We start from the raw sequence: 13,279 nt of genomic DNA, 5'->3' as shown, positions 1-13,279 counted from the left end.
GGCTGAGAGGCTGCCCCTGGGCGGTTCACATGGGCGAATAAGCCAAACCGGTGACACGTCGAGCCCCGGAAAAACCAGAGGCGACTTTTCCATGGAGCATTTCCCGTGTGCCAGGCACAGGACCCAGCCCTGCCGATGGATCTGCTCGTTTGATTCTCAGGAGAGCCCCGTGAGGTTCACAGATTGCGCTCCCCGTGATCCGAGTGAGAGAAGGGTGGTTTGGAGAGGGCAACTAGCCCACAGTCACACGGCTGGTCGGCGGGCAAGCCGAGGCATGGACGGAGGTCCTCCGAGTCCACAGCTTGTCCCTTGGCCCCAGAGTAAGCACCTTGAGGGCAGGGCCCGGGTTCGAGTCACTCACCCCTGCATTCCTTTGAGCAGCCCAGAGCCAGGCACACACGGACACTCAGTGTGTTCCCGTTGAATAAGTGGAGGACGAGGCTGTGCTGCTTTGCACAGGAGTGGGTCCCTTTCTCGGAGGAGAAATTGAAATCACCCAGGCATGGTGGCTTCCATCTGACAATGCCCCGGCAATGTCCTGGGCGGTGGGGTGTATTTGACATTCTTCGGAGGCCGAGTCACAGGCCCGCAGGGATAAAGAAATCTTTTGCTTCCCAGCAAACTCTTCACGTAGGTCCAGTCCCACCCCTCTAGGAAGCCGAAATCTGTATTAGTTTCTAATTGCTGCTGTAACAAATCACCACAAACCTGGTTGCTTAAAACAGCACATATTCTCTTACAGAACCGGAGGCCAGAAGCAGCCACAGTCAGTATTTCTGGGCTATCAAGGTGCCAGCAGGGCTGGTTCCTCCCAGAAGCTCTAGGGGAGAACGCGTTTCTTTGCCTTTTCCAGCTTCTGGGTGCTGCCTGCATTCCTTGGTTCCTTACCCCTTCCTTGCATCACTCCAGCCTCTTGCTTCCGTCATCAATTCTCCTACTCCTTTTTGTTTAAAAAAAAAACAACAAAAAACAGGAGCTGCCCTCCACCCTGGAGAGAGATCTGGCTTAGCGGTGGAGGGAAAGGTACCCCGGTCCTTTTCCACTGGGTTTAGGGGTGCAACACGCAGCTGGGAGTTTTTCTTCTCTGCAAAGTTACCAAGCCCTGGCTGGGGAAGGGCCTGCGATTGATCTTGTCTTTATTTGCATCAAGTATTGATCCACTGAAGTGTTGGTCAAAGAAATAATAAAGGTGCATGAAGAAATGCCTTTACCCAAGCCTGGGGCCATTTACGCCTGACATCTAATCTCACAGGGAAACTCTGATTCCTTGGACCCCAAAGGGAGGTGGGAGTGTGGTGATCCTCATTTTGTGAGAAGCCGGTCGAGACCTGCCGATGAGATGGTTTCCTGCAGGCTCCCTTGGCTGGGCAGGGAGGAAAGCTCTCTTTTTCTATATTTTGTGCCACTTGGGAGCTTTTTTTTTTTTTTTTAAAGATTTTATTTATATTTATTTCTCTCCCCTTTCCCAGCCCCCCCTACCCCAATTGTCTGTTCTCTGTGTCCATTTGCTGCGTGTTCTTTTGTCTGCTTCTGTTGTTGTCAGCAGCACTGGGAATCTGTTTCTTTTTGTTGCATCACCTTATTGTGTCAGCTCTCCGTGTGTGCGGCGCCATTCTTGGGCAGGCTACACTTTCACCCTGGGCGGCTCTCCTTACGGGGCACACTCTGCACATGGGGCTCCCCTACGCGGGGGACACCCCTGCGTGGCAGGGCACTCCTTGCGCACATCAGCACTGCGCATGGGCCAGCTCCACACAGGTCAAGGAGGCCCGGGGTTTGAACTGTGGACCTCCCATGTGGTAGGCGGACGCCCTAACCACTGGGCCAAGTCCGCTTCCCACTTGGGAGCTTTTGGTAATGGTGGAGTGTAGTAAAATGGTAGGGACCTTGTTATCCAGCCCCTCTTGATTGTGGGCTTTTCTGTGAGCACTGAAGTCAAGTGGAAGGTTTTTAGAGGCTCTGCTGGGTGATGAGCAGTAGCTATACCTGGGGAGGAAATAGCCTTCCCTTAGCTCCTGAAAGACTGTATCATGTAGGTGAGCCTCTTGGGAAGCAGATGCGGCTCAAGTGATTGGGCTTCCACCTACCACAAGGGAAGTTGCTGGTTCGGTTCCCAGTGCCTCCTAAAGAAGACAGCAAGCTGGTGCAACGGCCATGAGTGGCATACTGACGCAACAAGATGATGCAAGCTGAGACACAAGAAGAAAAACATAATGAGAGATACAACAAAGCAGGGAATAGAGGTTCCCAGTGCCTCCTAAAGAAGACAAGTAAGACAGTGAGCTGACAGGACAGGCAGGTGCAGCAAGCTGATGCAACAGAATGATGCAAAAAGAGACACAAGAAGAAAAGCATAAGGAGGAACCCAACAAAGTAGGGAACGGAGGTGGCTCAAGCGATTAGGTGCCTCCCTCTTACACTGGACCTCCTGGGTTTGGTTCCTGGTGCCTCCTAAAGAAACAAGGAAGATGAACAGACACCGCAAATGCAAACAATGAGGGGGTGGGGAGAAATAAATAAAATGAATCTTAAGAAAAAAAAGTGAGCATCTAGTTCAACTGTGTGAAGGCCATTTTACCTTTAGAAGTTGACCTGTGCACAATAGAATGGTGAATGTGGATCTGGCTTGCTGGTTAAGCAGGTTCTGATGCTCAAGCCTGCACATGATAGGCAGGCAGGAGGGCCGTGTCTTTTTAGTTGGGCCAGGGGGCCTGGGCTTTCTAAATGTGATCGAAGGGCCGGAGCTTGCAGCTTAATTTACTGCGTTGCTGTTCTTGCTCGGACACCATGGACCTGGCTCCATTAGAGGCTGGCTATCCTGTTTGTGGATTAGCCAGTCCCTTTATTTTATTTTATTCTGGAGGTACCTGAGGCCGGGGATTGATCCCTGGACCTTGTAATGTGTGGATAGCTGGCACTCAATCACTGAGCCACATCCGCTTCCCTGAGGTGGTTTTATCATTTGTTTTGCTTGTTTATTTTTGCTTTTTTTTCAGGAGGCACCAGGAACCGAACCCTGCACCTCCCTGTGGTAGGCGGGGGCTCAACTGCTCGAGCCACATTAGTTCTAGTCCCTTTACTTCTTCCTTGCAGATTCCATGTGTAGCTTCTCGCCGGCTAGCCGGCATGTCCATCCGAAGTGGGAAGCAAAGTTGAGGGCCCCCGTGCCAACCCGTTTTCCTGATCACTAGCAGCCCTGATGCAGGTAGAGGCTTTAAGCTATGGCGGTGTCTAGAATGCGTTTGGGGATTAGGTGTCTCTGCTCTCCATTACCACAGACAGAAGAGCTGGCGGAGTGTCCCTCTGCCCGCCAGCTGGCCGGCCAAAGGTGAAAGGAGAGGAGGAGAGAAAGCGCCGTGTGTCCATCCACTTTTTCCATCAGCGCGGTCCTCTAAGGTAGAATGCTGGCTGGTGTGCGCTCTCGGGTACGGCCTGGGAAACCGAAGCTCTGAGGAGTTACCCAAGGACACAAGATACCTGGCCTCAAAGGCACGTTCTAGACCCTGGGAGCGCCTGTCACCCGTTCTCCGCGTTGGCAACAGAAAACCCAGATGTCCACAGCTTAAGTGTTCGTTGTCACGGAAGTGCTGCTTTGGCTTAGCCTGGCGAGTAAGAGGGCTGGCCTCCAGGGAGAGATATCCCTACTGGAAGAAGTCACCTTGCTTTCACATCTGCAAAAAACAAAACACACCATTTCTGCAGGCAGACGTCCCATTCCACGGGACCGTAGACCTGGGCTTTGTCCCCATCAGCCACTGAACTTAGTGTGACAAGAAAGAGCTCCAGCTTGGTCCTCGGGTCTGAAGAGCGAGCCTGGATTTCCACCACCGCCAGCCAGCCCATAATTTAGCGAGAGAGAGTGCTTGGGTCGGGCTGAAGTTTGCAAATCAATACAGTGTGTTGGCTTGCTCGGAACTTCCCCGTTTTGTTAAGGATTACATTTCTACATGGTTTGTGGACTAGATGTTAATCGGTGGCTCTTGGCCAGAGAGGACAAGCGCTACCAGCAAATAAATGCATTTAAGATGTGCGGGAGTGACCCAAAGAAGTCTACGGATGCCGGGGCCTGAAAAATATGAAACCAGTTAAGAACTCAAAGGTCACTTTGTTCGGGGCAGCAGGCTGGGGCAGGGTGCTGACAGTTCACCCTCTGGGTGTTTTCAGAGCTTAAAGGATCAAACTCGTCCACAAGAAATATGGGATGCCCGAGTCGGAGGCCTGTGCAGCCCTTGGGCCCCACCTTTTTGCCCTGTAATTACCGTGGCTCCAGCTCCGCGCTGCAGCTCCCCGCCTCGGCCGGGCCTTGTGGAAATTATGGGCTGACACATCGAAAGGGTGCTTTACAGCAGTCTTGGGTGCTGAAACAAAGCAGAGTATGTCACCGGTTCGTTCAGGTTCTGCGGAATGGGGGGAGGGCCCTCCTTCTCCAGACCTGAGCTCAGCGCCCCCGGGCCGCAGGGCGTCTCTGCCCTGTGCCGGCTTCCCACCAGGACTGTCGCTCCCACGTCACTGTCCACGTGGGACGGCCACGCTAAGACAGCGATCGACCAGGACCTTCCCCTTTAAAAAATCTTTGAAATTAATTTTCCCGGAGGTCGACAGGAGAGAGTGGGTTGTTTCTCTCGTGCAACGGCGACTTTGAGAACCACAAAGGGAAACCGAGGTGGCTCACGCGATTGGGCTCCCGTCTGCCACATGGGAGGTCCTGGGTTTGAGTCCCGGGGCCGCCTGGTGAAGGCGAGCTGGCCCCCGTGCAGCGAGCTGGCCTGAGCCAAGAGCTGGTGTGGCAAGATGATGCAACAGAAAGAGACACAGAGGAGAGACGGTAAGAGACGCAGCAGACCAGGGAGCTGAGGTGGCGCAAGAGATTGAGCGCCTCTTTCCCATGGAAGGTCCCAGGATTGGTTCCTGGTGCCGCCTAAAGAGAAGACGAGCAGACACAAATGGACACAGAGAGCAGACTGCGGGTGCAAAACACGGCGGGGAGGGTGCGAGGATAAATAAATCTTTAAAAAATAGAACCACAAAGGTGGATCTCGAAGAGGTGACTTGCTCAAGGAGGCGACGCCTGCTTTGGACCTGCTTCTGCCTCTGCTTTCTGGCCCCCACCTTCTCCTCGGGATGATGCCACGCCCTGGGCCCTGCCCCTCTTCCTGCGGCAGTCCTGATCCCACGGCACCCTTTCCTTGCGCCCTCACTGAACAGACCTGAGCCGGCGGAGTCGCCGCTCGAATCCTGAGCTCACTCAGGGCTAAGGGTTCATGGCTCTGAAAGGCTTAATGCTCCCCTTCCCGGCTGAGCTTTGCATGTCAAAGAAGCTTCTAAGGCCTTAAAGCTTAAACCCAGCGAGCGAGTGCCACCGGAATGGACGGTACCAGGGCAGACACAGTTACCCTTGGGCCAAGGGGCAGCCCGAGCTCCACGCCTCGCCCGGTGCTACTGGGTGAATGGTGTGAGCTGGTGCACAGGGTGGCCGCCTGCTCTGGAGACACAGCCGTTACTTTATCCTGCAACGGAAGTCGTAACGACAAACCATTCACGGCGTCCCCGACGTTTCTAGGCTCCCGCGCCATCCTGAATAATGAGCACTTGCTCTGTGCTTTACATAAGTTATCTCATCTAATCCTCCCAACAAACCCTGCGATGGAGGTATCATTATTTATCATCCCTGATTTACATAGGAGGACAAAGAGGCTTAGAGCGGCTAACTTGTGTAATCAGCTCACGGCTTGTCAGGCACTCAGAGCCGGGCTGCTGGGCTCTCCACTCCAACGGCCCTCCTTCCTCCACCAAGAAGCGGAGCCTGGAGAGGACCCTGTGCTCCCGTGTGCTCGGGCGTTTGCAGTTTTTCTTTTTCTAGGAGCATTTTCCAGTGGTTCTTTGCGTGGAGCGATTGTCTTGCAGTTTCTCCCTTGTAAGCAGACCGGCCGTGGAGCCCTCCTTCCCCGGGCCTTAACTTCCTGGCCCAACCTCTCATGCCAGGCAAAGGTCAACACTGGGGTGCAAACTCCCGGCCACAAGGCTGGGGTCCTGGGCCGAGGCGGGCTGCGTTTATGTTTGATGGCTTGGTGGCCATCAGCAGCTTCAGGAACCCAGCGAAATCTGTCCCCTGAACGCTCTGGGGTTGGAAGTCCCCTGCCAAGACGGGGGGAGGCTCTGGTTTCCTACCGGAAGACGGGCGGGGTGGTCATTTTCTCAGGTCGCCTGCCTGCCCCCCCGTGTGGGTCCGGAACGTGTTCTCAGGGTGACTTGGAGAGTTGCCTCCCTAGTTATGTCTAGGCTGGTACGTCTCAATCAAACGCATCCCAAAACAGTCAAATAAAAGCGCCCTCTTTTTATGATGGTGAAATTAAGCAGTACTGAGGAGTAGAGGTTGGGGAAACTGCTATAAAATATAATAATAATAATAATAGTATTAATAGTGGTCCATTGTATCTGGCTCCTGCCTTTCATCCCACATCTGAGCGTGATGACTAGCTTGTGCTGATGAGTATGACTCTTGCCCTGTCGGGGCTATAAATGGGTCTAGAAAAGAAAGCAGAGACTTTTTTGTTTTTTCATTTCTTTCTGCTTTGTCTTTGTTTTTATAAAAGGTGCCTGTTGGGCTTCTTGAAAATGAAGATAGACATGCAATGCCAGGAGCCTTCTGTCTACGGACCAGGAGGGCATCCCAACGCCCAGGTGTTGAAGGAAACAGGTAAGCGTCCAGGAAGGGAATTCTGGATTCCCAGAAGTTGTCAGGTGTCCTGGCCGCTGACTTCCGTGAGCCTCAGGTCCGGGCTGCTTCCTCTGCCTGGGGGTGGGGTGGGGGTGGAGGTGGTGGGCTCAGCGGGTTGCCTGCTCTTTTCGGGGCAGAGGTTTAGAAGCCCCTTTTCCACTTCTGGTGCTGTCCACGGCACCTCCGGTGGGTTTTGGTCTCCGAGGCTTGCTGGGCCTGCCCCAGAAGGGGGTGTGGTTACTGGCGGCGCATGGCTCCTGGGGACCCAGGTCACGGAGGCTGTAGCCTTGGAAGGAGGACCCAGTAGTTGTGGCACTCTTACCTAAAGTGGTGTGTTAGGTGTGCGTTTCTCTAATACCCTGTGAGTTGGGGGTGGAAGGGTGATGGCCGGGGAACAGGCTCTCCGGAGCCACTGGGCAGATGGAAGACGTGGGAAGGATTAAGGGTATGATGTCCAGTGGGACCCCTGTGCTCTGCCACCTGGGCTGCCAAGGCCAGCGTCAGCTCGTAACAGGTAGCCCCCTGTCCCTTCTCCTTTCTAGCCGTAGCATGGTGGAAAAGCATCCAGATCCTATAGCCAGGTGGCCTGGGTGCAAAGTCAGACTCCATCACTTAACTGCAACGTATTTAACCCCTCTAGACTTCAGTTGCTTTGTCTTTTTTTTTTTTAAGCCGTCAAAAAACACATATTTAGAATTAGCCAGCTGAACTCTGTTTAGACGATCCCAATGTTGGCAGCATCCAAAGTGCTTTGTCTTTGGGGACTAGTCTGTGCATTCAGTCCTTGCAGGAGTTAAGCGAGATACTGTAGGTGATGCTTCTAGAACCATGTTGGGCACCTAGTGAGCCTTCGGTGGTGCAGCGTTATTATGATTGCTCTAACTGCTGGAGTCGTCCCAGGATTTCCAGTCTTTAGTCTCCAATGGATTACTTAATAAGGATTAGTTAACAGTGGGGTCATAAGAGAGGTAGCCCAGGGGATCAGGGATCATCTTTGTTAGGGAAATCAGGAGGACTCCGAATTGCTGGGCGTCAAGGGGGCTCTGGTTTCAGGAATAATGCACCAGAGCTAGTCAAAATACCCAGCCTTATCGTGGATATCACGGATGGTAACTTATTAGTCTCCTTCGCAGCCCCTGAAAAATGTACTTGCTGGCACCCCTGCTGCAAGGCTGGTCTCGAGTTAGGCTTCCTGAATAACTCATGGGATCTTAAAGATCCTTAGAAGCAGAAATAGACTAACTTAGTCTTCTACGGTAGCTTCCTTTCAGTTCTTCTGCCTCAAGTTTTCCTTGAGGAAATTGTCCTTGCTCCAGCTCTTGCCATCTACAATCCTCCATTGGCCCTTGGGCAGGAGACATGAAACCTCTGCCCTAGCACATTTGTGGGGAAAGGTGGGGTGCGAGGCTGAGACCCAAAATTCAGTGCTTTGGAAAATGATTCTCAATAATTTGTTCTGTATAAACATCCCAGGTCGGGAGTCTCTTCCTTATTATGATGGCATAGGAGATGGACTCATGGAGGATGATTCCAGAAGGAAAACTGGAGGAGGCAGCCTTAACTGAAGACTGGTCTGGCAGGTTGGGGAGAGGGGCGACCACTGCACCTTTCAGGGATGGTGAAGGAGACTAGTAAGTCACTATACGATAAGGCTCAGTATTAGGATTTACCCTTGTGCATTGATCTTGAAACTAGAAGATCCTCTGACACCGAACAATTCCAAACTGTGTTGAATAGGTGGCTTCCCATCGGCATACTCCCATTGATGACCATCAAGGGAAACTGGAGCAAACGGAAGGGCTTGTAACAAATCAAAACTAAATGAAAATCGAAATAAATTACCTTCTGAGAGGTGTCCGCTGGCCTTTAAAAAGTCAGGTATTGAGCATTGAAAGGATCAGCACTACCAAGGCAATGAGGAGGAATATGGAGACAGCTGCCTACCAGGAGCTGGCCAACAAAGTCGGCTTTTTTAATGTCTGATACGTAAAATTCCTTTTTAAAAATAAATGCCTAGAGATCTAAGGATTGAAACAGCCATGGTAAGTACAACTCAGGTTTTCGTGAAAAGGCAGGAGCTAAAATCATCAGTGTGAAGAGAAATGGATATCTACCAATGGTGGTTGGATTTGAACCATCAACTTCTCTTTTCTTCTCTTTGGAACCATGAAGCATATGAAAGAAAGCAATGAAAAATATCCAGAATGTCAGGGGTTCTCAGTCTTTGTCCTAACATTCACGTGTTATGTGATATCAGACAAGGGACCCTGCTTTCCTTATGCTGCAGTTTGCTTATTTCAAGACCATGCAACATCTTGGTAATTAAAGCTTATGGGCCCTTTGGTGAAGAATATATCAGTAAGAAAGTGTTGTTAGCTCCATCGTGGCCTATTTTGTTACCCCCAAGGGTTGTTGATCCAGCCAAGGATGAGGTCAAGTAGTGGGAAAATACTGAAAAATGTTACAATGCAACTTGCTATTTGACCTGATGTATGCATGTACTCTCGACATCCAGAGTAGACTATTGGCAGTGAGGATGGATAAAAGCTCAAACACAAGCCCTACGTGAATTGGGGGATCCTCAGAAAAAGGAAAAGTTAATAAAGCTGAACACTAGCTGCTGACCTCCCCTAGTAGGGTGAAATTAAAGTCAAGCTGAGGGTGGTGACAAAAGCGGGTCTTTATTTATGTCTGAGAGTATGGGTGTCTGCCTGTTTCTCAAGGGATGTGCAAGCATTTACATGCCTGGGTGTTCATTGTGACATTCCAAGTCCAAATATAAGTTAGTTGAGGTTTCTCAGGATTTTGAAATGCCTGTAATTTTTTTTTCCCCCTTGTGACAGAGCTCAGTATTTGGGAAGGCAAGAAACTATTTTTCCAGGGTTGCCTTCTCTTTAGGGAGGGTTCAGTTCGAGGGCGGCAAAGATCGGTGAGACGGGCCCTGATTCTCTCAAGTCTGGGTTGGCGACCTCACTTGGAACAGGACTTAGGGCCCTGTTCTCCCTCAGTGAGGCAAGCGCTGGAGAGGGTGCTGTCCTCCCTGTAGAAAGGTTTCTGCTCTGTTAGTAGTTGCCAACCTCTTGCTTCCCTTGGAGCAGAGAGCGGCTGGAAAGAGTCCTTGGGAATTTGTGTAAGGGCTAATCAATGACCTGAACTCTTACCTAAACACATTTCCTAAAACATTCAGGAAGGGCATACTCAGTCACCCAATCTCTGACTTTCCTGAGTATGAGCGTCTTAGAATCCTAGAGAGACAGAAGGAGCAAACTCTTTCCTTTCTGCGCTTTTGGAGAAGGTGTTCCCATGTGGGTAAGGCAAAATGGTCTGGTTGTGTGTTACAGTTGTATGCAAGTACAATCGTTCAATTACCTCCTGAAGAGGAAAAAAAAAATTCAGTAAATGTATTAAATGCCCACCATATTCCAGAAATTGAGCTTTGCCCGCAGTGGAGATCCAATGGTATGAAAGATGCATAAAACAACGTCAAGACTGAAAAAGAAATGATTCAGACACATTAAGACAAACAGGTTTGACCGCTTCTCCTGCCTCTGGTATCGGATTGACTCGAGGCTAGAGCTGATTAATAGCAGTGGCAAATTCCATGCGAGTGGCTCTTCATAGAGAGAATTAGTGGCTGTGTAAACTCAGGTCTTAAAATTAGGCACCAAGGCCAATTCCTGGATAATGCCCCAAAATTCCATAGATTAAGTTTAGCTGGGGTGGGGGAAGAGAAGCACCGAGTGCTACCTTTTTTGCTTAGAGAAAATATATTTTCTCGCCTGTAAAACAGGAGTCTCTACAAAGATGAATGAGATAACACATGCAGAATGTTTAGCCTAGTGCATGGCACAGAGTCGATGATGATGATGATGATTAGAAGGGCTCAACCATCAATATGTTTAATGCTTTTGAAAATGACACGGCTATGCAGATGTCTTTCAACACAAAGATGACAGTCACCAAGACGTTCAAGTCAAGGACTCGAGGTTTAGTTCATGATCAAAACCCTTCCCAGCTGTAGAAATGACAAGTGCACTGAGAGCAAGGATAGAACCAGGCAGGATAGAGCAAGCCTGACCCAGTGGTCAGGCTCTAGGTGGGATGTCAAGAAGTACAGGGCCTGCCCCCGACTCCTGAGGAGCTCAGAGTCTACGAGAGAAGGCGAATCACATGATAAATCACAACACTGGCAAGTATGATAAGAGAAGTGCAAACTAAATGCTAGGTTCCAGGGCTGAGACCAAGGAAGATTTTGGAGAGGGGGTGCCACATAAAGTGAAGGATGAGAGGGATTTTTATCAGGCATGGTGGTGGGAGGGAAAGCATAAGGGAAACATGGAGGTAGGAACAGGTGAGACCCTCACCAGGAGTTGCCCAGTTGTGTTTTTTCTTCTTTTTTTAACTTTTAAAATTTTAAAACAATTTCAAACTTACAGAATAGTGGCAAAAAGAATACAAAACCCATACAGAGAGGAGTGGATGGAGCTCAGTGGTTGAGCTCCTGCTTCCCATGTATGAGGCCTGGGGTTCAATTCCCAGTACTTCCTAAAAACAAAACAAAACAAACAAACAAACAAACAAAAACTGATATACCCCACCCCAGATACCCAGATCAGCTAATTTTAACATTTTGTCCCATTTACGGTATCATTCTATCCATCCATCTCATCCATCTACCTATCTTTCTAACTATCTGCCCATCGATTCATCTGTCATCTATCTATTATCTATTTGACTATTTATCTATTTTCTGACCATTTGAGAGTAAGTTGTGTACATTATGCTCCATAATATTGCCGTGCACATTTCTTATGAACAAGGATATTCAGTTATGGAACTACCTTAATTATAGTTACCAAGCTCAAGAAATTTAACATTGATACAAAGCCTACAGTCTATATTCTAAGTTGTCCTTGTGTCCCAATAATATCCTTTTGAGTTGTTTCTCCTCCATTATTAGATCCCATCGCGGATCATTTATTTAATTGCCATTATCTCTTTAGTTACTCATTCTTTCTTTCTTTTTCAATTGTGGAAACATATATTCAACATAAACTTCACCATCTCAACCACTCCCAAGAACACCATTCAGTGGGAGGAATCTCATTCACAATGTTGCGCTACCCTCACCACCATCCATTACCATCCATTTCTTATCACCCCAAACAGAAACCCTACACCCATTACTCGTTAACTCCCCATCCTGCTGATCCCCATCCCTGGCAGACTGTCCTCTATTTTCTGTTTCTATGAGCTTGCATTTTGTCTAGTTTTTCAAGAGTACAGAGTACTTCTAAAAGCTGGAAATAGGAGCTGGCACTGGATTATGGGGGCTCTGAGTGGCAGGTCGAAGAGTTGAGATTTTATTCAGTACTCAACATGGAGGCATTAAAAGTATTTTGGCAGCAGAGTAATTCAACCATAGTCAAGCATTTAGCAAGGAGGATAGGATGGGTTAGAGCACAGAGACGAGGGAAAATGAGACCCAGCCAGGGCCATGGCAGGAGCCAGTGTAGACAGCATCTAATCAAAGGTAACAACTTGGAAAGGTGGGGATGGATGGAGAGAGATTTTGTGGAAAAGTTAGCAAAACTGATCGGATGGGGGAGTTGAGGTAGACTGAAAGAGTGTGGATGATAGGAATTGGCCATACCATTCTCACCTGCTCGGCTTTCCCAGATACCCTGGCATCTCTTAGACATGCATGTCTGTAGGGTGGCACCGTGTGGGAGCGCGGCGACAGCAAGGGTCGGCTCGTCTCCAGGCGCCGGTGCGAGTCGGACCCGGGTGGCGGGAACGGGCGTTAAGACCCTCCGCTTGAGGTTCGGGCGTACTGCCCGCCCCTCTGCCCAGCTGCACCCGCTTCCCCCTCGGTGGCCTAACCCCGCCTCTCCCCCGAGGGCCACCGCCGCGCCATGACAGCCCCGCCTCGCTGCCGCCGAGAACCCTGGATACCCCGTCTTCTGCCCGCAACCAGTGATGCACCCCTGCACGAACCTATCAGCCGTCTGCCGCCCCGGCCCCGCCCCCTGCCCCGCCCCCGTCTTCGCCCTATATTAACCGCTGTACTTCCTGAATAAATCAGACTTGCGCAGAGATCCTGGTCTCCTCGGTAGCCTTCTTCCTACCGCGCGTCCTCCGCACCTTGCCGGCCCCGGAGCGCCTTCTCGGAAGGCCCCTCCATGTGTTGCAGCCTTCCACCCGAGCCCACACCGCCCCTGCAGCGGCCCTCCGGGCGAGCCCACACTGCGACACATGTCAAATCCCAAGGGAATGGCACTTTGTGAGAGAGAGAGAGAAAAAAGATGGTAGACTTGAAACATATTGAGCTTAAGGACTTGGCTGTGTATTTTGATCAATTTGTCCAGCAGGCCGTTGGAGTTTGGAAGAGATAACTATTTGGAGGGTGATCTATGTGAGATCATCCTTGCCATCATGTAAAGCTATGAGATCATAGAGAAGGAGCTGGAGGATGGAGGGTCTTGATTAATAAATGGGGGCAAGACTTCGAATACCATTCTCATGTAAAAGGTGAAAGAAAGAACAGCAGCTGGCTAGCAG

The 13,279-nt window shown here is 50.2% G+C and overlaps 1 protein-coding gene across 1 annotated transcript in view; it reads left to right on the top strand.

Moving 5' to 3' along the window:
* GATA3 (GATA binding protein 3) overlaps positions 1–12,795 on the top strand; it is a 38,324-nt gene extending 25,529 nt beyond the window's left edge. The window contains exons 6-7 of the mRNA XM_071210075.1: positions 6,594–6,697; positions 12,619–12,795. Coding sequence (XP_071066176.1) covers positions 6,594–6,697; positions 12,619–12,637 — 123 coding nt within the window. The 3' untranslated portion in view covers positions 12,638–12,795. The remainder of the gene's footprint in view (positions 1–6,593; positions 6,698–12,618) is intronic.
* Positions 12,796–13,279: the final 484 nt, after the last annotated feature.

This window comes from Dasypus novemcinctus, chromosome 20 (genome assembly GCF_030445035.2).
Source record: "Dasypus novemcinctus isolate mDasNov1 chromosome 20, mDasNov1.1.hap2, whole genome shotgun sequence".
NCBI lineage: Eukaryota > Metazoa > Chordata > Mammalia > Cingulata > Dasypodidae > Dasypus > Dasypus novemcinctus.
The sequence above is the reverse complement of the archived record's forward strand: the minus strand, read 5'-3'. Positions and strand labels throughout refer to the sequence as shown.